Source organism: Perognathus longimembris, chromosome 3, assembly GCF_023159225.1.
Source record: "Perognathus longimembris pacificus isolate PPM17 chromosome 3, ASM2315922v1, whole genome shotgun sequence".
Taxonomy (NCBI): domain Eukaryota; kingdom Metazoa; phylum Chordata; class Mammalia; order Rodentia; family Heteromyidae; genus Perognathus; species Perognathus longimembris.
This window is the reverse complement of record NC_063163.1, coordinates 99,797,804-99,825,407: the sequence shown is the minus strand read 5'-3', so window position 1 is coordinate 99,825,407 and position 27,604 is coordinate 99,797,804. Positions and strand designations below refer to the sequence as shown.

Here is a 27,604-nt window from a genome sequence, read left to right as displayed (position 1 = left end):
CAACTGCGAACTGTCAGGTGACATAAGGACTCTGCTGATGCCTCTCCTCCTGCCCATTCTTGCCCAGTCCTCTACAACTAAGGATCGAGATGGAGTCTATGCCCAAACCTGGTGCTGCATGGCCCAGGTCACAGCCTACCCTGGGCTTCCTTCCTACCTGCATCCGGAGGCTCAGATCTCCACCGAAGGATCAGTGAAGCCCTTCTTCCCCTCATTCACCAGCACTGGCTTCTCCGTCCGAGTGTGCCAGACCAGGATCTGTGTGTCCATAGACAGGGAACAAAGTGGGGCAGGCCCCCAACTCTGCCACCTACCAGCTCCCTCCCACACCCCCAAAGTATTTCTCCTGCCCCTCCTTTCTGTCCTTGTTACATCAAGATTTTCTGAATCGTTCTTTATTTCCACCTATCCCCTCATTCTTGCTTATACGTGTGATGCATTCAAAGGGATTCTTGGGAATGAGAAGTCTAGAACTACAGAAAGGACAAGTCCCAAGATTGCCCAAGCACATATGCATGGGTATATGAGCATGGGTGTCTATGCATTTGCATGCATTTGTGCATGCATGTCTTTGTGGACGTGTGTATGCTTGTACATGCATATGCATGCATGCACCTGCCATACCAGGTGCTCAGCTGCAAGGAGGTTGTAGAGCATAGGTGGAGGGCAGTCCTTTGCTAGAACTTCCTTGTGGCTACCCCTCCCCATTTTCCTACCTTCTTTCACTGTGGCCATCTTACAGATGATAAATGGCCTTCCTGGGTGGGGGTTTCAGGCAGGTAAGATCTGTAGAGGATCTGGATGGACTTGGGGGCACCTATCACAGCTGTCAGATTGGCAAGGGTTCTTACCTTGGTGCAGTTGGCTGCCTTGGGTTCCAAGTCATTGAGGGTGACGAGTTCTCGAAGGAGGCTGCTTTCCTGGTAGCCTCCCTTCACTCCACGCAGCTTGAAGTACGCCTGGCTTCGCTGCAGGATGAGCCTCAGGTTGACAGCAAAGCCAGCCATGTCTATTGCAAATGGTCGGTGGGGATCGAACACCGTCTTCCAGCCAACCACTTTCCCTGCCCCATTCACCCGTGGGGCCTCATACCGAAGGCCACCCACAAAAGCCACAGGCCAGACGGATACCCTCCTGGTGCTGCGCATCTATAAGAAGAAGAACTAGGGTCAGGACACCAGAGTTGAATGACAGCAGTGCTGCCTATTTCCACAGAAGGTGAACTCCATTGACTAGCATGTGAAGCCACAGGAGGTCCCGTCAGTCCTGCCTGCAGACCTGGTGCCACTGAGGGGCAGACGAATCCGAGGCTGTGGGCAAGACTTGCCTCAGAGCAGTGGTTCTCAGCTTCCCACACGCCCCTGCAGCTGTTTTTCCCCCTTGCAAGAAATCTCTGTATCTTGCCATTTTGCAGTCTGAAACCTGAAATGACCCCCCGTCCCACTTGCATGAAGCTCAAGGAAGTTGAAACGCTTTCATTCAAGGGCTGAGTGATTTAGAGGCCTCATTCCTAGGACCTTTAAAGCCAGGACTATGGAAGCTTGGTAATTCCAAACCTCACGTCTCACTTTAACATGCAGTGTTTTTTTTTTTCTTTCTTTTTCCTTAAAAAATTATTATTATAAAGGTGACACACAGAGAGAGATGGAGGGGGGTTAGAATCACATAAGTCAGGTAAAGAGTACGTTTCTTTTTGAACAATGTCACCCCTTCCCTCCTTCTCTCCCAGTCCCCGCCCCCCCCACACTTGTATAGTTCATTTTTCAACAGTGTCCAGTGAGTACCATTGCTACGTTTGTTCACCCTGTGTCCCTCCATTTCTGTGCCTCCCCTTACCCTCCCAAATGCGGTGTCTCCCATCCCCCCCCATTCCTTTCCTCTGTTGTCTGTTCTGAGCCCAGCCCACTGGGAGCTCCCGGTATCCCCACTCCAGCCAGCAGCACCCTCTTGGAAAGCTCTTCTTGCATCTCCGCCCTGCCCCCTCCACCAGAAGCATCCACAAGTGTCCTCCCTCCATCCACCTGCCCGACACCGTCCCTCCTCTCCATCCCTCTCTCACCTCCTCAAATAGTTCCAGACTGTAGGTGTTATCGTCGTCTGCGAAGTACACCACGCCCGGCTGCGTGGAGTTCCGCGGGAAGGTCTCGCGCAGCCAGCGCAGGGCCAGGTTGCGCTGCATGGTGCCGCGGGGGATGCGCGGGTCGCGGGCATCGCCTCGCAGCTTGTAGTTGCGGGGCGTCTCCACGTGGAGGTGAGTGTAGTTGAGGCCTGTGTCGCGCAGCAGGCGCGCCGTGAGCGGGGTCCTGCGTGGCGCGTCCTCCACCACCAGCCAGTGCAAGTTGGGCACGTGCAGCAGCGTGTTGGCCATGCGTGTCAGCTCGGCCTTCTGCACTGGGCGGCTGTAGGTGGGCGTCACCACGTGGATGGTGGGCAGTGTGTCGGACCACGGGGGCGGCCGGGTGTAAACGTACTCTGTGCGCACCACCTCCACGATGTCGCGGTCGGACATACAGTACTCCCTGGGGTCTGCGCCAGGCGGTGCCTCACGTCGAGGATCACTACCCTCATCTGTGGATGGGGAGAAGGAAGGGGGGGGGGGGACAGACGGTGTGGGGACCAGAGCACTGGCCTGGCTCTGGTCCCTAATGCAAGGCTCAAGGCCACCTGGCCTGCTAAGCTTGCCCTCTCTGCAGACCCCTCTGCAGGGCTGACCCCCCCCTCCTTTGTTGAAATTTGCATTGTTGGAATTCTCAATGGCGTTTTCCTAGTTCTGACTCTAGGGAGGACACAGAAATAACCTTCCTTCTCACCTCTGACATCCCGCTATATGTTTGAATGCAGTGGGCCACATTCCAGGCGCCCATCCTCCACCTCTAAGCCCCACTCTTGCCTTTCTGGTGAAGCTGGTACTGTGGTATGGATGCCACAAAGCTAGAGGGCAGCGTGAGAGTCCTGACGGTGGCATGCTTTAGATCCCAAAGGAACCTAGATTAACTTGCCCCAGATTCCCCATGAAAAATCTAGTGAAGTGGGGCCGCCCTCCCCCTTGGCATTATGTAACCAGTTCTTTAAAATTTGGAGCATAACTCAATAGTTAACTGCTGTATTCCATTCCAGTAGATTTTGCCCGTAGTGTTAAGGTAGTTTTGAATGTTGCGTGTTACTCCAGATTGTAAGTATGCCTCTGTTTTGGTTAAGTTCTTCTACCGGTTTGATGTCAGGCCCCCTCTTGGACTCCCTGGACATGCTCACTTGGCTGGACTCTAATTGTCCCACTGCCTGGCATCCAGGCTATTGCTTCCTGTCTCCACTCCACCTCAGAGGATGCCATGGGGACACCTAGCACTTGGTGTGTGTGTGTGTGTGTGTGTGTGTGTGTGTTGTGGAGCTTGATTTCTGGTCTTGGGCGCTGTCCCTGAACTCTTCAGCTTAAGGCCAGTGCTCTGCCACTTGAGCCACAGTGCCACTTCTAGTTTTCTGGTGGTTCATTGGAGATAAGAATCTCAAGGACTTTCCTGCCCCAGCTGGCTTTGATCTGTGATCCTTGTATCTCAGCCTCCTGAGTTGCTAGAATTATAGGTGTGAGCCATCAGTACCTGGCACATCTGATACATTCAGAAGGCTGGTCCCAGACATGGCAGCCTGCTCCAACTGGGTCATCCCTAGTAACTGAGGTTTTTGAAATCTTGATGGGAAATCAAGCTATACTATTAAGAGGAGAAATCAGGCCCATTGGCATTCGTAGTGAGTATCAGGCCCATTGGCATGAGTAGTGAGTCCCTACTCTCCAAGTTATGTCTGTCCAAAGTGCCTCGTGTATCAACCAGCCATGGTCCTCACCTCTGACATGCTATCTCAGCAGGGGTGGCAATGGTCAGGAGACAGGGCAGACTTAGGAATCTGAGTGCCAGGGCTCAGACCCTGCCCTGCCTTTCCTAACTATATACTCATGTGAAAGTTACTTAACTTTTGCTGCCTTGATTTCAGCAACTGTAAATTGGAGCTACTGGACCTACTTGGTGGCTAATCCTTGTAATCTCAGATTCTCAAGAGGTGGAGATTGGGAGGATTGAGGTTCAAGTTTAGTCCAGGCAAAAAGATAGTGAGACATAATTCTCAACCAATAAGCCAGACAGTGCACACCTGTGATCTCAGTTATGTGGTAGGATAAATAAAGGTGGGAGAATTGAAGTCTCCCTTGGCTTCATACTACCTGAAGAATAAAGTAGAAAAGGGCTGGGGACATGACTCAAGTGGTAGAGCACCTGCCTAGAAAGTTTGAGGTTCTGAGTTCAAGCCCCAGGCCTGCCCACCCCCAATTACAACATCTACTTTTATTAGATTATTGTGTGCATTGATGAATGAGTACATGCCAGGCTTGGAGTGCTGCCAGGTGTGGTTGCTATCACTGCTTCAAGACACAACTAGAAAAGCACTAGTGGTGTCACTTGTGGCTCCATGAACATCCAGTATGGATGAAAAGGGAAAGTCACACGAGAAGCTGAGCTGTGGTGGCAGAGAGGATGCCTGGCTGTGGCCATTCTGTTACCTTCTTTTCCACCCCTACCCCTAGCAGCATGCGGATGTGAGAATGTGTGGAGTCCAGCACAGATGAACCCAGATGTGAGCTGGCTCTCAGCATCTAAAGAGTGCCCAGAAGCCAGTGGTGCAGTGGATAGACAGCCAGAGCTGGGAGCCTGTTACCCACGCCATAGGCATGATGCTGTGGGGTGCAGGGTACTGGCGGGAGAGGACAGGGAGATCAGATGAGTTGCATCTCACTAAAAAGGGTTTTCTGGAGGTGTTTTGAGTCAAACTGAAAACAGGACAAGGTTGAGGGAAGATGAATGTGTGCCTAGGGTTCTGATCTGGATATACTATTTTATTTTTTTCTGTAGTCAATAAGATTTTGGACACTGAGTACTGAGACAGACTTAGAACTACTTGTCCAGTATCCAGGCCATTGCAAACAGGCAGAGCACTTGTGCCTGAGGACTCCTCTGTGTATGCAACTCCCAGCAGCCAGAATTCTGCCCTATCTACTGGCTTCAGCCTTTCCGTAATGCAGAGTCCTGGAGGTTTCCTAGGACTCTAACTTTGTTTAACTTCCCTCTTTGCATGCCCTGGGGAGTCAGAATGGCGACTCGCCATCCTCGCAACATCAGTGCTGAGCAAAGCGACTGGATGTCTCTGATCCTTGCTCTGCCAAGAAAGCAACAGAAATGATGTGTCGTTTTATATATTTTAATCCCTCTAATATGATGTGTCTTCAAAGTAACAGTGTTTGCAAGTGTCAGAGTAGCCTTAGACACAGAAGGAAGAGATGGCAAACGATGGAAAGGTCCAGTGTGCCCAGCACAGACTGCAATTACAGTAATCCTGAGCTTGGCCCTGTTAGAAGGAAGCTTTGGGTTCCAGGACGTGACATTTCACTGTATAGAGCAGCACAGCATGGGCTATGATTTGTAGATACAGCTTATATAGCCCATCACTTGGGCTCACTGGCTACAATGGATTTCAAGGCCTTATCTCAGAACTGTTATCTGTCACTGGATGTCTTCCTGTTTTCTATGCTCCTAGATAAGTTGATGCATTTTGCAACGGGAGTATCACTATATGAAAGTGTTGCATCTATGTGTGTATGTGGGGGGGGAGGGGAGTAGGAGGGGAGAAGGTAGCAATAAGACTAGAGGATGACAGGTAACAGATGTGGAGGGCATGGAAGGTCAGGGGTATAAAGAGTTCATGTGTGAGAGAAAAAGGCCACTTTGGACTCAGAGGTAGGACAAGGTGGTTCTATTCCCAGTTTTTCCCTTTGTTTTTGGTAGGACTTCTTTCTTCAGGCCTGCTGCTTCTAGATAGTAAGAGTTTTTCTATAGTTGTGGGTGTGTTGACGTCTCAAGGTCAGCACCTGAGAAGGGACCCCTCCTCTTAGGAAACAAGAAACAACGGCAGCAAATCAACCTTTCAGAGCCAAACTAAGGAAGGCAGAGCCTACACCCATGTTGGTCAAACTTGCACACAGAGCTGAGCTGTCCCTGCCCTAAATCATTCTAGGGACATGTCCAGGACAACTAGAAACCAAGTCCCCCTCCCGTCCTAGCATCCAAATGATCCATTTTCTAAGCCTGTCAGTTTAGCTTAGCCTTTCTGTTCTGGTAAAACTCATAATATAGGCTTTTAATCCATGCTGTTGCCCAGCCGTCTGCCTCCTGGCCACCCTGCTCCATGCCTCCTGGTGTGTGTAGTGTGACATGCCTCCTCTTCTTGGGCACTGAAAACAGAGCAGCTGTTCTTTCAAGCAAGTTGTCTTGGTGTCCATCATGTTACAAGACTCCACAGGGTAAGGTCATTGGCCAAGGTGATGCATAGGGTCTTTCTAGCTGCTTAGTGTGTAAAGCAAGACTGGATTACACTTGCTGTGGTCACTCTCATCTAAGCTGGGCTGGGGTAAGGAGAGGGCTGGTTGTGGGAGTGAGATTGGAGGCAGGGAGTGGGGCTGGGGCTGGGGCAGGGCTGAGTACAGGGCTCACCCTTGTGCACCGTGAGGAGAGGCGCGAGAGTGCTCTGGTGCCAGACGGTGATGAGCAGTGTCCAGGGCAGCACGATGAGGACGATCGCAAGGATGTCCCGTCTTTTCGGCATCTCCAAGGCTGGCTGCACCCACAGTTCCTCATTACCTGAGTGGCGGCAAGGTCAGGAGAGGGGTGGCCACAGAGCGCCGGCAGCACAGGGGAGAAAAGAATAGGCATGGGCCCACCGGCCAGGCACAAGAGAGAGAGCAGCTGAACGCTGGCCAGCAGGTCTTACCAGCGCTCACACCCACCCATTGTGGAAGCAGGTTTGCAGAGTCCAGCCTGAGGGAGTCAGAAGAAGCGGCTGTCCAGAGCTGGGGTCAGCAACCCTCAGAAGGGGACACCTGCAAGACAGAGCAGAAGAGGATGGCCAGAGACCCTGGCATGGGAACACCTAGAAAGGGCCACTGGCTCAATCAAGGACACCCAGCCTGGGTGAATGAGTGAGCCTGCATCTTCCCATAGGCAAGGGGCAGGAATTGGTCCATTTGCAATAACAGGAGCATACCAAGCTTAGAGGAATATACTTTAGTGATAGACACCATTGTTTCCTTTTGTGTATGTGCCAGTACTGGAGCTTGAGCTCAGGAGGGCCTGGGAACTGTCCCTTCGTTGTTGTTGTTGTTTTTTTTCTTTTCCCCTCAAGGCTAGTGCTCTACCACTTTAGCCATGGCTCCATTTTGAGAACTTTTTTCCTCGGACTGGTTTCGAACAGTGATCCTCAGATCTCTACCTCCATAGGTTGTAGCTAGGAGCCGTAGGTGTGTGCCATTGGCACCTGGCAACACCTGTTTAATCCCAATTACATGGTTTTAATGCCAAGTGTGCCATCCATGAGCTGAGTGAGCAAGATTTGCCTAATTACATCAGCACTCTGTACCAGTTTCTCATCTTCAAAACTGGGCACCTACTTCTCAGGGTTGATTTTCAGAAGGCAATGAATCAACACCCAGAAAGCCCAGGGGTGGCCTCTGATAGAAGTGCATAAGAAATGCTGGCTGCGATGCTGCCCGCATGTTCAAGCCCAGGGGTTTTCTTCATAGCCTGGATAAAGGGCTAGTGTTGGATGAGAGGGGCACTGTGAGGACAGGAAGAAGTATCTTAAGAGCAATTCTATGAGAAGAAGCGGAGAGTACCCTCCTCTGCTGAAGTCTATAGGGAATCCTTTGGGGATACCTGCAGGAAGAGCATTAGGTGGGTTGAGCCTCAGCAGGGAGAAGTGGTACCCACAGGGCTGCTAAGTCATAGGGAGATGCTTCTCAAGAATGTCAGCATCTGGGGAAACAGGAAAGGTACTCCCTGAGGAGAATCAGCCTGACTCAAAAGTTCTTTGTTCTGTGGAAGATCTGCCAGTGTTTACTCCTTCCAGAATATGTGCAATCTCATGAGCAGGGGAGCAAGTTCATGGAAATTCTGGAAATTGCCGTTTTTTTTTTTTTTTTTACTCTAGTTTCATGTCTGTGCTGGCCCACAGGACCTTCCATCCTCCAGGCCCATAAGTCACATAAACTACCCTTATAAACTACCATTATAAACTACCCTGCCTCAGATACGGTGTTACAATGACAGAAAACAGATTAAGATAGGGAGGCCAGATCGAACTAAAATATCTGGGAAGATTTCTTGTGTGTTCTGAGACTTGCATAAGAGTGCTCTCAAATTCCAGGTGGGGAACATGGAAGAAAGAAGGAGTTGTGAGTGTTGTATCCTCTTAGCCTGCAAAGGCCAAACCCTGCCTTCTCTCCTTTCCCTCTGGATGGGTGCTATCTTGCACCATATCTCAGCCTCCCTGTGTTTGTCTGGGTAGTCGTTAATGGCCACCAGCTTTTCTACAGCACTCACGGCATTCACAAAGGCATCAACACTTGTCACACATCTGTTCTGTGTTGTACTCGTGGCCACCCTGTGTGACAGGTGCGGTGTGTCCCTGATTTACAGCTGCATGCACTAAGGCCAGAGGGCTAAATAATTTGCCTCAGGTCACTGATTAGCACATGGTGGAATCAGAGCTATATGGAGGCGGTGAAGCTCTGTGCATTCCACAAGACAGGGCATGGGAGGTCTCTGGGCTGGGCACAGGTGGATTGAGGGATGTACACAGGCCAACATCTTTTTCTGGCCCAAACAAACAGCACTTGAAGAGCCACCTTCTGCCATAGCTACCTGCATCATGGGTCCCAGCACCTGATGGATAGTGAATCAGGAAGAAGGGGCAGGAAAGGACACAGGGAAGATGGGGATGTGGTGCAAGGGGGCCATAGCGAGTATCTGAGCTCATCCAAGTTTTTTGGTCAGAACATCAATGAGATGAAAGTGAGGAGAATGAGGGAGAAAAAGCTCTAAAAATAAGCTTAGCAATAAACCCAGTTGTGCATTAATTACTCTGGAAGCCATTACAGCTTGAAAACCCCATAACTTTAATGGAGGCTATTATAAGCCTAGTGGCAAAATCGTGGAGCTAATTACCAGTCGGTTATTAAGTAGAACAGAGTGCCTCTAGCTTTGCAAAACAGCCACTTGGCCAGCAGGGGGCGGGCTTAGAGAAGATGATGCCTGGATATGGGCAGGGGCCCCTGAGTTGGAGGCTGTGCTTATGATGTAGTCTAAGACCTGGGTGGCTTCCGTGCCCCCCTTCCTCCCCCCCCCACCCCCAACATTGCCCTTTTCCTGGATTTGGAGGAAGGGTGGTGCTTGCTAGTGGTTACAGGCATATTTACTACCTTAGAATGGCTTCTGCACCTTACTTAGGACATGCAGAAGAATCAACACAGAAGTAGAAGAGAAGCTGGGCCAGGTAGGAGAACCCAAGAGTAGGGGGTAAACAAAGTGGGGAGAATGGGTGTTTCAGAGCAAATTAGATGGAAGGAGAGGCAAAGGGGGAATTTATGGTGAGACAAGAAATGTGATTATGAATGAACATGGGCCCTCAGGGTCTCCTGTGGTGGTGACTCCCCACCCCAACACTCGTACTCAGGCCTTGACTGACCCCAGTGATGACAAGCATCTCTTTTCAGCAAGTGCAGGCATAAGGAGGCCTCCCCTTCCTGGGTGTTTTCAAAGTGTCCTGTGGACAGACACAGACAAAGGCTATATTGTGAGTGTAGTGGGTGAGAGCTGCTGGGGGCTAGTCACTGGGGGAGGAACAGGAGTTGGGGCAGCAACCATCAGAGCCTCCACACCCCACTGGAGACTGTGGTCACACCTCTCACCAGCTTTGTCTTTGAAGCAAGGAAGTAGGTTGGAAGAAGGTGAATGAATTTTTAGTTCTGCTATTTTAGCAACCTGAGGCCAAAGTATTAAGGTGCTATGAGGATAAGAAATGTCTATACGTGAGGCATGGGGAGCCAGAGTCAGACCAGAGGGCCTAAGTAACAGCTCTTCAAGGAACTGAGTCATAATGAAAACCTCAGAGCCAGTGGAGACTGTTCCTGTCTGAGAAGAAACAGCAACAAGAAGTTATCTAGGTCTCTGCGATGCTTTGGGCTGCAGACAGAAACTAAGAAGTGTTCAAGATGCTTATATCCAAGACTGAACATCCTAGGAGGGCAAGTCAGGCTGAATAGCCCAGGAGTGGCCAAGCCTGAGAGTGCCAGAGATGTATATGAGGTTGGCCTAAGGCTGGCCAATTCCAAAGGAATGGAAAGGCTTTCTTGGGAGCTGCAGGTGTTCAAACAAAAGCCTCAGTGATGCATTTCATCATCCAGTAAGCCCAGAGATCAGGCTTACTAATTCCATCTGGCAAATATTCACTGAGTCTATAGTGGACAAGGCACTTTGTTGGATTAGTGGATGATACAGCAATGTGGGGAAGGAGGGCCTTCCTCCAGTCTCTCCCAGGGCAAGGGGGAGGAGAGACCTTATGTAGTTGATGTGTAATGTGCACACAGTAGTTGAGAGTTTAATATGTATAGTATGTGATAGAAGCCCATAACAAGCCCATAACAAGCAAGCTCAGAACTCAACCATACTGCTCATCTTCGGAGGACCATCAAGTCTTTGTACTCACTTCGCTGGTCAATAGGGGAGCTCTTACAGAACCATATACACATGCTGTATAGTTTTCAGCACAAAGGAGTTTTGAAGAGTCAATTGTTCAATAACGTTTGTCCATGATTACAAGCACATGATTATTTTTCCTCAAAACTACCCAACCGTCCAGGTGCTGGTGGCTCACACCCGTAATTCTAGTTACTCAGGAGGCTGAGATCTGCAGATCATGGTTCAAAGCCAGTCTGGGCAGGAAAGTCCATGAGACTCTTAGCTCCAATTAACCACCAGAAAACTGGAAGTGGCACTGTGGCTCAACGTGGTAGAGTGCTAGCTTTCAGGGAAAGAACTCAGAAACAGCACCCAGGCCCTGAGTTCAAGCCTCACGACTGGCAACAAAACAAAACAAACACCTACCCAGCCTTGGCTGGTTTCCAGCACTTCCAATTTATAGATGCTGGGCTGAGGGTGTTTTGGGCTGAGTAGGAACTCTGGGGATTCCTACACTGCCCTTCTGCCTCAGCCTCACCATAGCAAGTGCCTGCCATTTCCAGCTCTGAGGTCTTTGCAGTGACTGAAAAGCTCAGGACACTTGGAAAGCTGTCTGGTACCTGATAATGTTTATGACTGGTTCCCGTCAATCTTCATCAAATTTGTGGGATTTTATTTTTCCCATAGACTGTCCTTATGTGGTCCTTGGAGAGCATTCACTTATATTTTCACAGAAACAGCACCCTTATTTCAGCATACTCTCCCACTGGTTTATGTAACAGTTCATGTAATAATAAGTACTCTGGTTGTATATAGGAGGCAACAAGGTTCTGACTCCAGGAAGCGTGTACCCAGTCTGTGTTTGAGGGGGTGATGGCCCCGATCTTGCATCATTTGGGTACGGGCCATGGTTACATGCCTTACAGACTCAATGGAGGACATTGACATTTTGCTGAGTCAATCAAAACATGGCTGGGTACGAAATTTCTTACGGTTCATATCTATAATCGCAGTTACTTGGGAAGCTGACATATGGAGGCTTATGGTTCAAACCAGTCTGGGCAGAAAAAATTGTGAGAGTTTCTCAACTGATAGCTGGTTGCAGTGGAACATGCCTACCATCCCAGCTATAATGAGAAATCTAAAAGAAATGGATCACAGATTAGACATGTGCCTTAGCAGGAAGTAAGACCCCATCTCAAAAACATGCAGAGCTAAAAAGTGTTGAGGGCATCCGTCACAGTAGAGCACTTGCCTAACAAGTACAAGGCCCTGAATTCAAACCCCAGTACCACCAATAAAAAAAACAAAAAACGTTTCTATGGGGCTGAGGAAGCAGCTCATTGATAGAGCACTTGATATATCTTCAGATTACAGAAAACAAAGGCAAAGTTAGAAAAAAAACAACACAATCCTAAGACCTTCTGTTTGTGTGCACACAAACATGAATATCATCCAGGAGTCTGGGCCTCTAAGCTGACAGAGGCAGATGCTGAAGCTTCTTCCTGAAGCCTCACAGGGGAGCTGGGGAGCCAGCTGGAAAGACACCCCTCCCCCCAGCCCTCTGGGCATGGAAGAGGGGAGGTGGCAACCGAAGGATGATGGGAAATTGGAAAGAAATGGGAGAGATGCTGGTCAAGGCTCCAGCATCTCTCTCCATCCGGGCCACATCTCTCTTCCTCCCAAGAGAAGGAGGCACAGACTTTGTCCCAGAGATCCACAGGAGCCCCTAATGGGATCAAGGGATTAGTATTGATTCTGCAGGCGCTGCTCAGGAAAAGCCCAATGCCAGAGCTAATCAGCTCCCAGCCCGGTCAATCTATACTTCATTAACCCAGCCCCAGCCCTTCAGCTGCCAGTGCTGCAACCCTCAGGCCCACACAGCCCTTGCTGGGGGCACAGGACACAGGCACTGCCCTCTCTCCATGTGCCAGTTTCTAGAACACACAGGCCCTCTAGGGCTTTCTGCTCTTCATCTTTCTCTTCTGGTCTAAGTCACTCATAGGGAGGAAAGAAAAGAGGAGGGATTCCTCTGAAACCAAGAGAGCAGGATACCCATTAAAAAAAAAAAAAGCTGGATTCTTTGGTCATCACAACAGCCCTGTGGGGCAGGCAGGGACACTTTGTCCCTGTCTTGCATAGGAAGTCATGGAGGCTTGCACCGGTTGCATGATAAACCCCAAAGCTCCGATGTTAGGTATAAGCCAAGGCCTTGACTTTTGGGTCTATCAGCCTCCCAGGTCATGCTGCCTCTTTCCGACAGCTTCTTCTGTGTTTTGCTTTTCCCTGGTTTACCTTCACTTCATCCATCACCATCTGGTACATCAGAGCCCTTAGCCCCGATATTGATAGACCTTGCCTCCCCTTCCCCCGCCCACTCCCCTGGCTAGTCCCAAGGACTCTTGGAAGGGACTATGTGGCTTCTAAGGCTGAGAGGCAGCTTTACTTTCCTTCCATAGTCCAGTATGTAGGAGGACAAGATGAAGGCCCAGACATGAGCATGTCTTTGTCTTGCCTAAGGGCCTAGACTATTTCTGGCTGGTACTTGTAGATGCTTTGATAGGAAGGGAAGTATGAGTTCTAGATCTCCTACTATCTTGTTCCCTTCTAGCTAGGGAAAACAGGCCAAAGACACAGACCAAGGAAGTGTTATATCTATTCTTAGTGGCATACAGAATACTCTTAGGTTTGTTTTCTTCCTGCCTAACAGCGTCAACAAACATGTAATTCATTGAAATTTTTTTTTTGTTGGTTGTAGGGATTGAGCTCTGGGCCTGGGCACTGTTCCTGAGCTCTTCAGCTCAAGGCTAGCGCTCTACCACTTGAGCCACAGGGCCACTTTCGGTTCTCTGGTGGTTAATTGGACATAAGAGTCTCACAGACCTTCCTGCCTGTCTGGCTTTGAACTGTGATCCTCAGATCTCAGTCTCCTGAGTAGCTAGGATTACGGGTGTGGGCCATTGGCACCAGGCTTGCGTTTTTTTGTTTTTTTGTTTTAAAGTGATTTCTTTGTTTTTCTTTTTTGGAAATAGGTTTTGAGTTATATTTGGATTACAGTTTTGTGAAAAATGAGAATTGGGTTGAGTTCAGTGTGGGATATCTGCAAGTGGAAGACCATTCTAGGCCTTGGCAGGAATCTGGATCGAATGAATATTGGCTCCAGCTGGTTCTGTTGAAGGCTCCTGGTCTGTGCAGCAGCAAGTGGTCTCCAGGGGAAAGTATGAAGTATATTCGCCGGCCCCAGGGCTTCTGTGTGAGAGTACCTGACAGCCAATGAGTGCTTTGTCCTGTAAGGGACATCACATGTTCCTGCCCTCTGTTGAGGCCTTCCTCTAAGGCTTAAGCAAGTAGATGACCTCACTGAGGACTGGAAGAGATAGAGAATGTGTGGTAGTGAAGGAGATAGATCTGATAGACATCTGGGAGCCCCTGTACATTTGTTTGCAGGCCTATGGATGACCCTCAGTGAAGAGGGTAGTTTTCCGAGGTGTCCCTCCTCTTTTCTTCCCTTCCTATGAGTGACAGACCAGAATTCATCCAGGAGGTCAGGATGAATGACTGTACAGTAATGTGTACATAGGGACAAGTGTTCTGTGGCTGAGGATGGGAAGGCACTCAGCAAGACTGTGCTGACCACCAATAGGATAGGGACTAGAATAATACAGGGCCTTTCAGCCCTGCCTTTGTGATGGGGGAAACATAGCTGGGGTTCATATAGCTGGGGAGCAGTCTCTGCAAAGAAAATGCTCAGCCCAGCCTGAGAGGTAAAGGGGACAGTTCAACTTTGAAAGGGCTACCTCCCATCTCATGGCTCTTCCTCCTTGTTGCCTTCGCCTCCTTGCCCTAGGCCCATTCTAGCAGCCACGCCAACATTTAGAAAGGAATGCAACTGTTCCCAAGGCAAATTTGCTCATTTTCTCTTGATGTCTAACAAATGACCACCTTCATGGGAACTTAAAACAGCACACATCTGCACTCATCATTTTGCATGCATCAGGAGTCCAGGCCTTACTTCTTGAGGTCTCATCTGGCTGCAAAGGAGTACTTGGGTGGTATTCTTCTCTGTAGTGTTGACTGGGTAAGAATCTGCTGCCAAGCTCACTCAAGTGATTGGTAGAATTCCCTGCCCGTGGTAGTAGGGTGAGACTGTATGTTGCTGCCTGCTGGCTGTGTTTACCTCCCAAGGGTGACACACCTCACCGCACCTTGCCCAGCTCCCCCTACAACCTCTTACTTTATCAAGTAAGCAAGGGGAGAATCTGGAGCAGATCAAGATCCTATTTAACACAGTGTAGTTGTGGGAACAGCCATGCCCATTTGTGTCACAATCTACTGATTAAAAGGTTAGTGACAAGGACTAGCCACCATCCTGGTGGAGATATAATCGCACAGAGGCAGGAATACATCAAGTCAGAGATCCTGTGAGATACCTTAGTGTCTGTTCATCACCACTGGGCCACTCCTATCTCAAACTACTCAGCTCTTGCCCAGTCCCCACAGCTCCTGAGGGTGACCACAGGACCTACCTGCAGACATAGCCTCCGGCCACCTTTCCCATCTGTAAAGCAAAATAGTGCTTCCCCAGCTAGGTTGTCAGAACAGTTAGAAAAAACATGGATAAACTTCCTGACATGAGAATGGTGATGAAAAATAGAAGTTACTGTAGCTGCCATAAAATCTAGCTTGGCCTTGCTTCTCCCTGACTCCTTCCTGGTGGCTGGAAGGCAGATGGATGCTACAGAACCTGGAAGTCAATGTTTTGTTCTTCCGAAAGAGGAGGCAGGAAAAAAAAAGCAAGGGACCAGGAGGATGAGAGGCAATTTCATCTCAACTGCTAACTCTGGTCTTACGGTATGGTGTGAAGCCACAGACCTTCGTATTCTCCCGGTCTTGGTTCCCTTATCTCCAGCATGGAGCTACTATGCTGCTCTTGTTCTAGCATGTTCCATAGTGGCATGTCTGAAATCTAACCCCTATCTTTCTTCCCACAGCAGCCCCTCATCTTGCTTTCTTCTTTCTGTCACTGTCTTGAAAATCCAACACAACTTTGGGGCTGTCTTTGGTTCTCCCTCTCCTTGTCTCTATTGGGCTCAGCAAGTAAGTGTCTGCCTCAGCCTGGGCTGTTCCCCTTTAATACTGATTCAGGGCAGATTTTTGCCTGCAGCAGGCCTCTGTAGTAGTGTGATTTCAACTCTGAATCTACCCTGTTGCCTGACCCCACCTCTAGTCTATACTTCTCTAGTCTAACAAGGCACTGACCCTGCTCAAGGAGTAAACCAGGCTCAGCCCTTGCAAACCATTACATCCCTTCGGCTGCACACATCCCACCTAGCCTTGGCCTCTGCCCCGCCGGCTCCTTTTTGCCAGGCTGCTTCCTGGCTTGGCATGCCTGTGGCGTGCACCCGGCCCTAAGCAGCTGTCACAGGTCCTCTTCGGGTAGAAGTCTGGGTATCGGTTGCTGAGGATGTGCAAGGATGTCAGTTTGCAAAGGTGTCTCAGGAATCTGCTCTTCCTCAATCCCGGATGTGGCATTGCAGTTGAACTCAGGCAAGTGGTAGGGTTGAGTCTTTCATTTAGACAACACCTGCAGGCGACTAGACAAAGCACTCAGTGAATTCAGAAGTCAGATGTCTCTTCTCGACACACAAGTGCATTTACATGTGTGCTCCTGGACAGCAGCCCATGTGAGTGTGAGTAAGTGTGTTAATGGCTCAGTGTCATTTACTGTGTCTGAGCCTTATTAGAGAATCCATGACTGAGACCTTGTCCCAATAAAAGACTATCTCATGTGCCCTTGGTACCAGGCAGCTCTTGGGTCCTGGAATACAGACAGGATGATCCCAAGGTGCCAGTTTTCTTTCTGTGCAGTGTTGCAATGGAGGGGTAGTCCCTATGAAGTCATAAGCCAGGTAGCTGCTGGTGACACACTTGTAATCTTAGCTACTCAGAGGCTGAGATCTGTGGATGATAGTTTGAAGCCAGCCCAGGCAGGAAAGTCCTTGAGATTCTTATTTCCAATTAACTACTAAAAAGCTTGAAGTAGAGCTCAAGAGGTAGAACACTAACTTTGAGCATCAAAGCTTAAGGACAGGGTCCAGGCCCCGAGTTCAAGCCCCAGGGCCAACAATTTTTCTCTCTCTCATCTATTTCATACAATGGCTCACATTCAGTGGCATGTGTGTGGCTCTCAAAATGATTTCACATTAGTTAACTCATTTAATAATTAACATTTTATAATACCAAAACTTTGTGTCACACAAGAGAAAACTGAGGACTAAAGAGGTTTTTCTGAGGGTCCTAAGATTACCTAGGGAAATATAAACTGGTCACATCATTCCTGGGCTGAGGGCTGAAGCTAGCCTCTCCTGGGACAGCTTACAGCAGATCCTCTGATCTCAGTCTAATGGATGGATGAAATTCCCGTGCACCTTGCTCATCAGGGCTAGTGTGAGCTTACACTTCTTTATCCAAATGAGGACACTTCTGAAGGTGTGATGGGGTGATTGAACAAGTAACAGGAGCCAGTGCACCCATAACAAGGTAGTGATCTGGGAATGTATTGGGCACAGTGGGCATCAGGTCCCCCAACCAGGGCTCATGGGTCACCTGTGCATGTCCTAGGTATGGAAATGAGTGCCAAGTGCAGATGGGTGCCTTTCTCCCCTCTCCCTCCCACGGTAAATCTTCAGCCCTGCACATAGGTCAGGCTGGCAACCCCCCGAATGGCCACTTTCCCCTCTGCATTATGATAAGCTCAGGGAACAAGTGTGTCTGATTTGCTTCCTCTCTGAATGTGTCCCCATACTCTGCTTGCAATGCCTCACTTTGCCCCTCCTCCCCCCATCCCCAACCCCCCGAGATAGGCAGAAGACCGGCAGCTCCAGGATGTGGGTCCTGCCTTTGAATTCTTAACATGGTTATAGCAAAATCATTTTGAAACACACTAACCTGCTGGTCTGGAGATTCCCACTCAGCTTGCACTCGGTGCACTGGGAAAAGCCTATGGGCCAGCCTGGGCTGCCTACGCAGTGCAGGAGGGCTCAGACTATCCTGCTACCAGATGAGCAGCAGGGACTAGAATGGCAAGACAGTGAATCTACAACCACTAGCAAAACAGCTGCAGCAAGGCACACGAGGACGCCTCATCCCTGCCGTTACCAAGACCCCATAAACCAGAAAGACTGCAAGACCCCTAGAACCTTAAGCTCTGGAAGCTGAAGGAGGTGCCACCTTCTTTTCCCCCAACCCTCAGAGGAGGGGAGGTACCATGGCTGTGCTAGGTGGGTGCTGAGCACTAATTGCAATGAAGGGGTCTCACAGCCAATCAGGGAAGGATGCCCATGACAGTGGGGAGACAGACACAGGCACCTGTGGGACCCCTGCAAGGCAGGCCAGGTGATTCTAGTGGGTCTGACCCTGGAGCTAAGTGCACCTTGAGGAGGCACTCTCAGGCCTGGGGGATCTGGAGGGAGGACTTGGCCTGTCCCCGCAGCACCATCTTTCCCATTCTGAGGCTGTCCAAGTCCACTGAGTGCTTCTGTTCCCCTTGATCTGATATCTATGATATTCTGGGTGAAGGTGCTGGGTAGGTGAGACTCTTGGGCTTTGTGCTCCTCTGAATTTCCTCTCTCCTTCCTGTAGCCTTTCTTCTGCTTGCTCTCCCCGGGCCTGAGCATTTGAGATACCCACAGTGCCAGGTGTTCAGTCTGTAATCTGCTGCGTACTTACTGACTCCACATTTGCCCACTGGACCCTGGGCCATGAGCTTCTCTAGAGGCGTCAGACCTTTCTTACCTATGCATTCCCACCCCAGGGCCCAGGAGTGAGCACAAAGCAGAAGCTTTACCAGTACTCTGTGACTTAGTCTCCCTAGCTAGAACTCTCACTTGGAGATTAACCGAGGAAACCATGGGAAACAGTTGCTTCACAATGAACACTACCAATATTAGGTTATAAAAATATGACAGCATCCATAACCACTGCCACCCTGTTTCAAAATTGAGCTGAACTTCAGTGCCTGGAGAAGTGACAGAAGAGCTATGTGGCCTCCTTCCTCAGGCCGTTCACAGTTTACCAGGCACTGCCACACATCTTGTCCCACTGTCTCCCTTAAGAGGGAGGGTGCTGAGTCTTGGAACTGAAGGTTGTACAACAGACAGGCAGTGAGGGCTGCCCTGGTGTCCTGACATCCACAAATGGTTGTTTCTTCTCCCTCCCACCCCTGCTCAAGCTAGTTCTGCATCTTTGCTGGGTCCAAGATTCTCCTTCAGGGTACAGCTGGGGATTCTGGTAGGCCACACCTTCCCTCTTCTTCAGTTTCTGGAGCTTTCAATGCACTGAGACCCATCTGCCAGGATCTAGGGCCAGTGGTCCACCATCATTTCCTGCCCTTTCCTTCCTGGATGGGAGCTACTGGGAAATGTCTCTGCCTACCTCCCTCTCTTGTGCCCCCCTATCCTTAAGGTCCCTGTCTTGGGGTATTACCTTACTGTGGTGGGTGTAAGGAGCTGAAGGGGGCTGGGGTACACACAGCCTAGGAATGTGATGAGCTGGAGTGGGAGGCAGGCCTACCCCCTGCAAGCCCAGCAGGTATAGATGTGAAGATGTGATGAATAGTGGGGTCCTTAAATCTCCATCCCACAGGCGGTAGATTATACTGACAGTATCTGTATGTTTTACGGGCTGTATATTACACAGCAAGCTGCAGGGGTGGCTACGGATCACCGATTGCTGAGATGGAATCTGAACATCAGAGGCACGTGCTGAAGGCAGAAATGCCACATCTAAGGGCCTCTCCGGGGTCTCCTGGGTTCTTGCCCCCTGTGGGGTTTCTGGAGGCAGTGAGGCAGAAACACTTTTTGTTTCCCAGGAAGGCAGCAGGGTACAGAGGGTTTGGCACAGGATGCAGGCAGCCCTGCCACTAGGCAAGGAGGCTCCTCTGTTCCTCACTGCACTTCTACCTGATGAGCTGCCCAGCTTCCAAAATAAGGAAGGGGCACTCATTCTCATGGCTGTCACACGTGGGCTGACCTGTGAGGATACTCAGGAAGCAGAGCACAGATGAAAGGAGAAGGCAGACGTCCGCTCAGACACCACACAGAATGGGGCTTCCTCCTGACCTGTGCTCCCCTGATATATGATGCATAGCTTTGCTCGGTATTTGCTGGGTTACCCTGTGCAGTGCACATAGTCCTCTGAATGGGAAAGCCGAATGGGGAAGAACCACCATGGCTTGAGTATGTTTGCTCCATGATCTGGTAGAAAAGAACTTGTCCACTAGAGAAATGGAGAAACTGTTGTGATGTATGCACACAGTGGAATAACATTCAGCCTTGCAAAGGACACGTGCTATACCATGGATAAACCTTAAAGACACTGTGCTAAGGAAAATGAGCCAATCACAAGAGGACAAGTTATGTACAATCCTGCTTATATGGAGCATCTGGAATAATTAAGCCTACAGAGATGAAACCAGAATAGTGGTTGCCAGGATTCAGCAAAAATATTTATTTGGTAAATAGCTTCTAGCTGGGTACTGGTGGCTCATGCTTGTAATCCTAGCTACACGAGAGACTGAGATCTGAGGATCATGGTTTAAAACCAGCTTGTGCAGAAAAGTCTGTGAAACTCTTATGTCCAGTAAGCTACTCAGAAAAAGCTGGAAGTGGTTCTTTGGCTCCAGTGGTAAAGCGATAGCCTTGAGCAAAAAGAAGCTCAGGGCCCAGGCTCTGAGTTCAAGCCCCAGGACTGGCAAAAAAAAAAAAAAAAAAAAGGAAGTTTTATGCTGTGTGGTTTTTAACCACAAAATCAAGATCCTTGTCATCCAGATAGTCTGTTTAGATGTGACCAGGCTCTGGAGGGGAGATTCTGGTGAGCTTTCCCTGCCACTGGGCTGGGTGGAGGGGCCTGCCCTGTGCGCCTTCCTGGGGTGTCACTGGGGAGTGTCACGTGATGCACATCCCTCCATGTGACAAGCAGAGCTGTGCAGTGACCGCCTCACTGAAGCCTGGGCAGCAGCAGAGACCAGGATCAGCCAGGCTGCTTGCTCTGTGACTCAGAGAGAGAGACTGATGAGTGGGAGACGAAGTTATTATCGACATGTGGTGAGTTATGAGAGCAATGCTTCAGCTTAAGTTCACCAACTGACACAGAAAAGCCCATGCCCGGAGGCCTTTCTCCAATGGGAGCAGGCTGGTGGAGTGAGGGCCTGGACCTGTGGTTGATCAGGCTTCGTGGTGGCAGGCTGGTCCCTCCACTGGCTCAGTGGCCTCCCCAGGGACAGGCGGCATCATGCTTACTCTGAAGTCTGTGAGTGAAAGGGAGGTGAGGCAGGGGGACACGAACTGATGGGCTGCCTGGGGGAATGATAGAGATGCCCAGAAGAGTTACGGAGATGTGGCTGGTCCTCTTTATAATGACAGCGTCATGTTGCTACTGTGAAGGTGCCTCCGAGAGGACCCGTAGGACACCTCTGAAGGCAGTGCAATCTGAGAGGGTGGTGATAGAGAGTGTGGCTGATTTGGATTTCTGCAAGCTCAGGAGGACACCCCCCTGTTAGAGGGCTCCACATCTGGGCTAATGAGGAACTAGGATCCAGACCTTAAACCCCTGAAAACCCAAGCAGAGGGCTCCAGGGTTGGCCTAACTCCTTGCTCAGCCTATGCAAGGGCACTCTAGGCCAGGCTAATCAAAGTGTGATACAAGTTTCTGAGGCATTGCCAGGGAGCAGGAGGAGGCAACCTGCCCAACGGTCCTGACAACGGCAGCCTAGGCTGTCCTCCTGGTCACCTCATCTCCCTGCCCACCTCTCCCTGCCTTGGAGAGAGGACATTGCCCTATTTCTCCTTTGTCTTTTCTCATTGGCATTACTTGAGTTTGAATGTAGGGCCTTATGCTTACCAGGCAGATGCTCTAGCATTTGAGTGACTCTTACAGTGCCTTTTTATATTGATATTGGTTATTTTCAAGATCCTGTCTTGCCTTATGCCTGGGCCAGCCTAGGCTGTGGGCTTCCTCTTGTCTCAGTCACTGGAATAACAGCACTTGTTGTCATTGGTTCCAGCCTTCGGTCAAGCCAGCCTCAGAAGAACACCCCCTCACTAGCCTTGAAACTCAATCCCCCTCCTATACTTCCCATGTAGCTAGGATTACAGGCTGGAGCTTTGTGCTGCCCTATGCATTTCTGTTCCTTTAGAAGGACGGACCACCTGCTGGAGGGGCTCCAGGTGTCTTGAAACACGGTCTGGGGTGGGGCACTGAAATGCTGTGTGGCCTTAGGCACACTCTGTGTATGTTTCCTCATCTACACAAGAAAAGCAGTAGCCTAGAGTCACAGAACCCAATTCTGGAAGAAGCTTTGAAAGGAAGGCTGGCTGAGGTATACATCCATCAGTGTGATGGAAAATTCCTGCTTCTTACCACTCCCTTCCTTGTCTGCTCTTCTTTAATCTCTGGCTGGGCTCTTGGGGTGTTGAGGGGGGATTAAATGGCATAATTTAACTGGGATGGGGGGAGGTGTCCCCTGGCCCAGGATGGATAAGCAACTGAAGCCCCACAAGATAGGTATATGGCAACTAAATCCTGTCCAGCCAAGGGCTTCCTGGCTGTGGTTGTCCATTGGGTTCAGGACTTCTGGGATTTCTTTCTCTCAAGTCAAAGGATGAGGTGAGCCAAGCAGAGCCCTTCAAATCCCTTCCTCCACCCCTATCAGCAAGATGCCATGGTGGCTGACATCACCGTTTTCATTGTGAACTCCCTAGGCTTAGGAAATACTTTTTGGTGTCACTAGTTCCAATGAAATAGATAGAATCCCATCTCCTCAGCCTCCCACAGAAGCTCCGGTCTACTCCTTGCCTGGCAGCATTCATTTACAAATAAGGATACAATCTCAGTCTTAGTTTATTTCCAGGTCCACATTGCTATCACAGATGGGGAAACTGAGTTGTAAGCACAGTCATGAGCTGGTGGCAAACAGCCTGGTTCAGAGTGGCCTAGTTGGTAGTAAGTGCTTTGGTGAATTGGTAAGCAAATGAATGATACAAACTGCTTTCTCTTCAAATAAAATAAATACGATGGCACCTGTGATGGCATGTTCTGAGTAATTAGCATGATGAACTGCAATGACTCATTCTCTTCTCATCAACAACCTATTATTACTCCCATTTTAGAGACTAGAAATTGGAGGCATAGAGAGGCTAAGCAATGTCTCAAGGTCACACAGCTAGAAAGTAGCAGAAATGGGATCTCAGTTCAACCAGTCTGGCTCCAGTGACCACATTGGTAGCCACCTTGCCCAAAACACAAATGTGTCTGTCAATTAGAGCTTTCAGTGATGTCAGGAGTGTTCTTCATCTGTGTTGTCCAAGATGTGTAGCCACAAGTGGCTACAGTGACTTTGAAATAAACTACACAGTGGCAAGGGACTGATCAGGACACAGGAGGATACAGGCCACACTGTGTTCACTGTTGGCTATAACAAGTCTGAGAGATAGGGAGAATAGTCTAATTTCTGGGCCTGAAGAGAGATAGTGATGCCTGGCCTCTGAAGATGGTTCACCTATCCCAAAGGAAGGAAGCCCCCAGGGAAGCAAGGTCTGCCCCATATAACCAAGATAGTGAGAAAAGGAGAGCTTAGCCACCCATCATAATGACACTTAAGACCCCATGGCCACAACTTTCTGCTCTGATCTCTATTTGCCTCATCTCTCTCCCCTCTCTCCTTCCAATAAGCAGATGACTGGTTCACAATTCCTACACTTAAGAAAGGAAAAAAATTCTGCCTGTACAGAGAACACGAAGCTTGGGGAGCCAGGGACCCTTGGGCAATGTCAATTCTCAAGTCCAGTCAACTCTTGATTTAGACTTAGGTTCTCTACTTTGGGGCTTTCCATGGTGGCAAAGCCTTAATCCCCGCCAGCACTTGGCATGGAGGTTGCCTCCTGCGCTGCTGTCAGCTGGTGTGTGCGCAGGGAACACAGGCTCATTTTAATATTGGCCAGAGCTAAACCTCATTAGAAAAGTAAATTTGCTGTAGCTGCAGGAAAAAAAAAAGGAAGCAGTAACCCACATAGTCCTTCCAGAGCTAAACAGAAAACACCGATTTTGGATTATTCCATGCTATATGTCCTTAGCAGCTGGTGTAGAACCTGGGACACAGGAGGTGTTTTAGTTGGTGTCAGTCTGCGTGGACTGAATTTTGAGTCATTATCTTTTAGCATGAAAAATAAGAGGTCACGGATTAGGAGGGCTTTTTTTTTTTTTTGCTTTGTTTGTAAATGGTATGATTTGTTTTCTTTTTTTTTTAAATTTTATTGTCCAGGATGATTTTCTTTCTTTAGATAACTTTTTGCTGATAATAGCTAGACATAAAAATAACATTCTTGCTGTTCTTTAGTAGAGGGATGCTTTGGGCTCTCTGGTCTTGGATAAGGAAGGGGTGGGTCCAACTCAATGTCTGAAAGTATGGCTGCTCATATGGAGTGCAGATCAGGAGGGATCTGTGGGTCAATTCCTATGAGACTGCCTCCAGCTGGCTACTCAGAACCATCCAGATCCTGAGAGAGTGGGAGATGGGTGTGGGGGGAGCAGGAAACTATATACTCAATTAACATTCACCTAGCACTTTCTCCAAAAACAGACTGTAAGATACGAGTTCCCCAATCTATAAACTTTCAGGGCTTCAAAGGGCTCCATTCCCCCCCCCCCCAAAGGCCACTCAGGTGGCTCTAGAAAGGCTGAAGTGGGACCTCTGAGTCTGGCCAGGGCCCATCCATTCTGCACTATGTCCATATCTTCTTACTGTGATCTTCAGGAGGGTCTCTGAAGGTCTCTGTCTGGAGGCCTGGCCTGGGAGAGTGATACATGCAACAACCTTCTCTTCCTTCTTCTTCCAAGGTGTAGGGCCTGCCTAGGTCCTGCATCCTAGTCCTTTCATTGTATCCCAGGACTAGGATAGGGATAGGGTAGGGAGAGGCCAGAAGGCAGAGCAGAGTCCTCAGTACTGCAAGCAGGAAGGCCCAGTTGGAAGATCCCTGTACATCCCTAATGCTCTTGACCTTACAACCTGCCCCCTCTGTCTCGGGGCCTCCTTGGAGCCATCCCCTGCATCCATTGGAGCCTTTCTCAGTGGATTGTCCAATGCCCCCACTGAGGGCTCCAGCAGGGGAGTATAAATGGATAACTGGATGCTGGGGACTTGGTGAAGAGGATTTTTGCATGCCCTGATTTCTGCCTATGTCTTTGTGGTCTCACTCTGCTCCCTTCTCTTTGCCTATCGCAGGCTCTCTCTTCTTCTTAAGGCCCTGCCTCTTCTTCAGTTCTCAACAGAGAAGGGAACTCAGGCATCTCTGTGCCATTTGTCCCTCTATTCTAGCACCAATGGACCACCAAGCTCCCTGGCACAGAGGCGGGCTTCTGTTCAGCACATCCTTCTCTGTGTCTTGCTCTTGCAAAGCTCCTGACTTGCCTTTTTGCCCTGTGCTCCACAACCAGGAGAAGCATAATTGACCTGGTCCTCTCCTCCCTGAAAACTACTGTGGGGAAATCCAAGTCTATCTGCAATCTTAAGGGGAAGACATGAAGCTTCTTTCTCTGGAGACTTTGGTCTCTGTCAAGGGCTACTATTCTGTTTTAGGAGCCGGTCTGCTCAGTGATTAACCTGCTCTATGCTTTAGCTAGAGCAGCCAACACCTGCTCCTTGAGAAACATACATGCACATATTTAACTCAGCACACAGCTGCTTTAAGCATGCTTGAACACGAGGCGCTTCCCAAGCATTGAACGATCAGTCTCAGGAACGGAAACAACAAAGCCCTGTCCAATGGGGCACAAATGTATTCACCGTCCCTGTGCCATTAACCCTACCAAGCATTTTTATTTGAATCCACAGAAAGAGAGAAAATGGCACGCAGCTCCAGGACCTTTGGGGTACTGTGGCTAGACTGGGCAGAGCGGGAAGTCTTTCTGGAGGCCTCATGGGGAAGGGGCTTCATTCTAGTTAATGAACAAAAGGACTTGACTTTTGCTCCACCAAGCAATTAATGGTTACTAAGAAAGATCTGGCAAGAAATGTCTCAACTCTGTAGTGGCTCTGAACTGAAGTAGGGAAATAGATGTAAGAGCCAGAAGATAACTCTGAGAAAACCCTAGAGCAACAGTTCTGTACAGACATATGCCCCCCCCCCCGCCCCCCAGGAACTCATGACACCCTGTGTTTGCTCTTTCCTCATAAACACATAGAAACAACCCCGTGCGATGTGCTAGGCATCTGTCGCAATCATTTTAAACAGTGCATGCCATATAACCCACTGGGTACCCCACCCAAACCGCTATCCGTGAAGTTAGTTCCAACCACACAAAGGTGAAGCCACAGCCATCCAAGACCCTTTCTAGGCCACTGGGCAATGGGTGTCTCTGGAGTCCCTTAGCTCCAGCTTCTTCAAAGAGCTATTTGTGTAGAACGTGGATGAGACAGGGGTCTGACTGGGTGGGAAGCTGGTCAAGACCTTGTGCACATGAGGATGGGGGTTCCTCTTTCGGCTTAGCTTGCCCAGGTTGCCAGCCCTGCCTGGCACTGTTGGACGGGTGGCATCCTTTCTAGCCTCAGTCTTCAGCTTCTTTCTTTGAAGTTGGGTGTGACTGGAGAGCTCAAGGCCTAGGCCTGAACCCAAGTGAAGGGGTGGGGGTAGGGGGAGGCAAGCTTGTCTGACCTCCTTCCTTCTTGCTGCACAGAAGGTCCCAAGGACCCCCTGTGACTCCTGTCCCCTCTTAGCCCCTTTGCATCCCCAGAAGAGCTGCAGAGGTTGACTTCCCAGAGCAGTAGTTAACTTGCCAGTGGTAGGGAACAGCAGAGGAGTTAGGGGTGATTGTTGCCGGTAACAGGGGTGCTGTCCCTTGACTCCTCCTGTGGGCCACCAGGAACCACCTGCTGAGGTGGCACGGCATGGACTGGCTAAGAGCGGACCAGTTGTTAGGAAGAGCTCTTCCTTCGTTTGGGTCCAAGGAGGACAGCCGGTGCCTCGCAGCCCCTGGGCGGCAGCAGGGCCTCCCAGCCCCGCTCCCCCTTTCAGCTGCCCTCACTGTGCAACACACACACACACACACACACACACACGCGCACACACACACACACACCACGCGCGCGCCCGGGAGGACATGGCGTGGGTACTGATGGGGGTCTCATAAAAGGGCTCTGTGCGCGCGGCGGCGGTGGCCGTGCGGGGCGCGGGGCGCGGGGCGCGGGGTGGGTGGGGGTGCACTGACCTGCGGTGGCGAGTCCGGATCGTCCCCAGCGCGGTCCATCGCGGGCGGCGGCCCCTATGCCCCGGCCCCAGCGCCCCCAGGCTGCTGCCCTGGGCCGCGCGCGCCCCTCTCCTCAGGGGATCCCGGGCTCCTGGCCCTCGGGGGCCACTTCATAGCCGCGGGGTTCGCGCGTCCTCCCGTCCGCAGCCCCAGCCCGGCCCTGCCGCCCTGGCCCGACTCCTTGTGGGCTCAGCGAGGCGGCGGCCGGAGCCTGGGAGCGCGCAGGTGGGGGCGCGGGGAGCCCGGATCCGAGGCGCGGGGTGGGCGAGAGGGGCGCGGAGAGGGGGGCCCGCGGGCTGGAGGGGAGTGCGGGGCGGCGGGGGCGGGGGCCGGTGCCCAGCCGACCGGGCCCGCGCGCAGTACCCTCGGCGGCGCTGGTGGTGGCGGCGGCGGCGGCGGTGGATGCGCCGGTGCAGCCGCGGCTCTGACAGCGCCTCCCGCCCCGCCCCCACCCTGCTCCCCGCCCCCACTCCCCCCTACCCGCCCCCAGCGAGCGCGAGCTGCCGGCGGGACCCGAGCCACTAATGGTCGGTACCAACCTCGCCAGCTGAGGCGGGGGCGCGAGGAGGGAGGCTGGCGAGGAGACCCCCTCCCCGAGATTGGTTTCACCTACCCCCATCCCCAACCGGCGAAACACACCCCCTCCCTAGCGGAGGCCGTTCCTGCTTTAGATGCTGGAGCCAGGACTGCAGGAGGGGCCGAAGACACCCCGGGCTTCAGCTCTCCAGAGTTAGAACGCGCCTGGCCCCTGC

General features: G+C 50.6%; 1 protein-coding gene across 1 annotated transcript; it reads right to left on the bottom strand.

The window, feature by feature from the left end:
- Window positions 1–156: 156 nt before the first annotated feature.
- Window positions 157–27,081, bottom strand: B3gat1 (beta-1,3-glucuronyltransferase 1). The gene is made up of 6 exons (XM_048343599.1): window positions 26,814–27,081; window positions 6,827–6,919; window positions 6,534–6,680; window positions 2,060–2,568; window positions 852–1,148; window positions 157–258 (listed from the first exon to the last, which is right to left on the bottom strand). The coding sequence occupies exons 2-6, from the start codon at window positions 6,828–6,830 to the stop codon at window positions 172–174; spliced, it is 1,044 nt and encodes a 347-aa protein (XP_048199556.1). The 5' UTR covers window positions 6,831–6,919; window positions 26,814–27,081; the 3' UTR covers window positions 157–171.
- Between the last annotated feature and the right edge of the window lie 523 nt (window positions 27,082–27,604).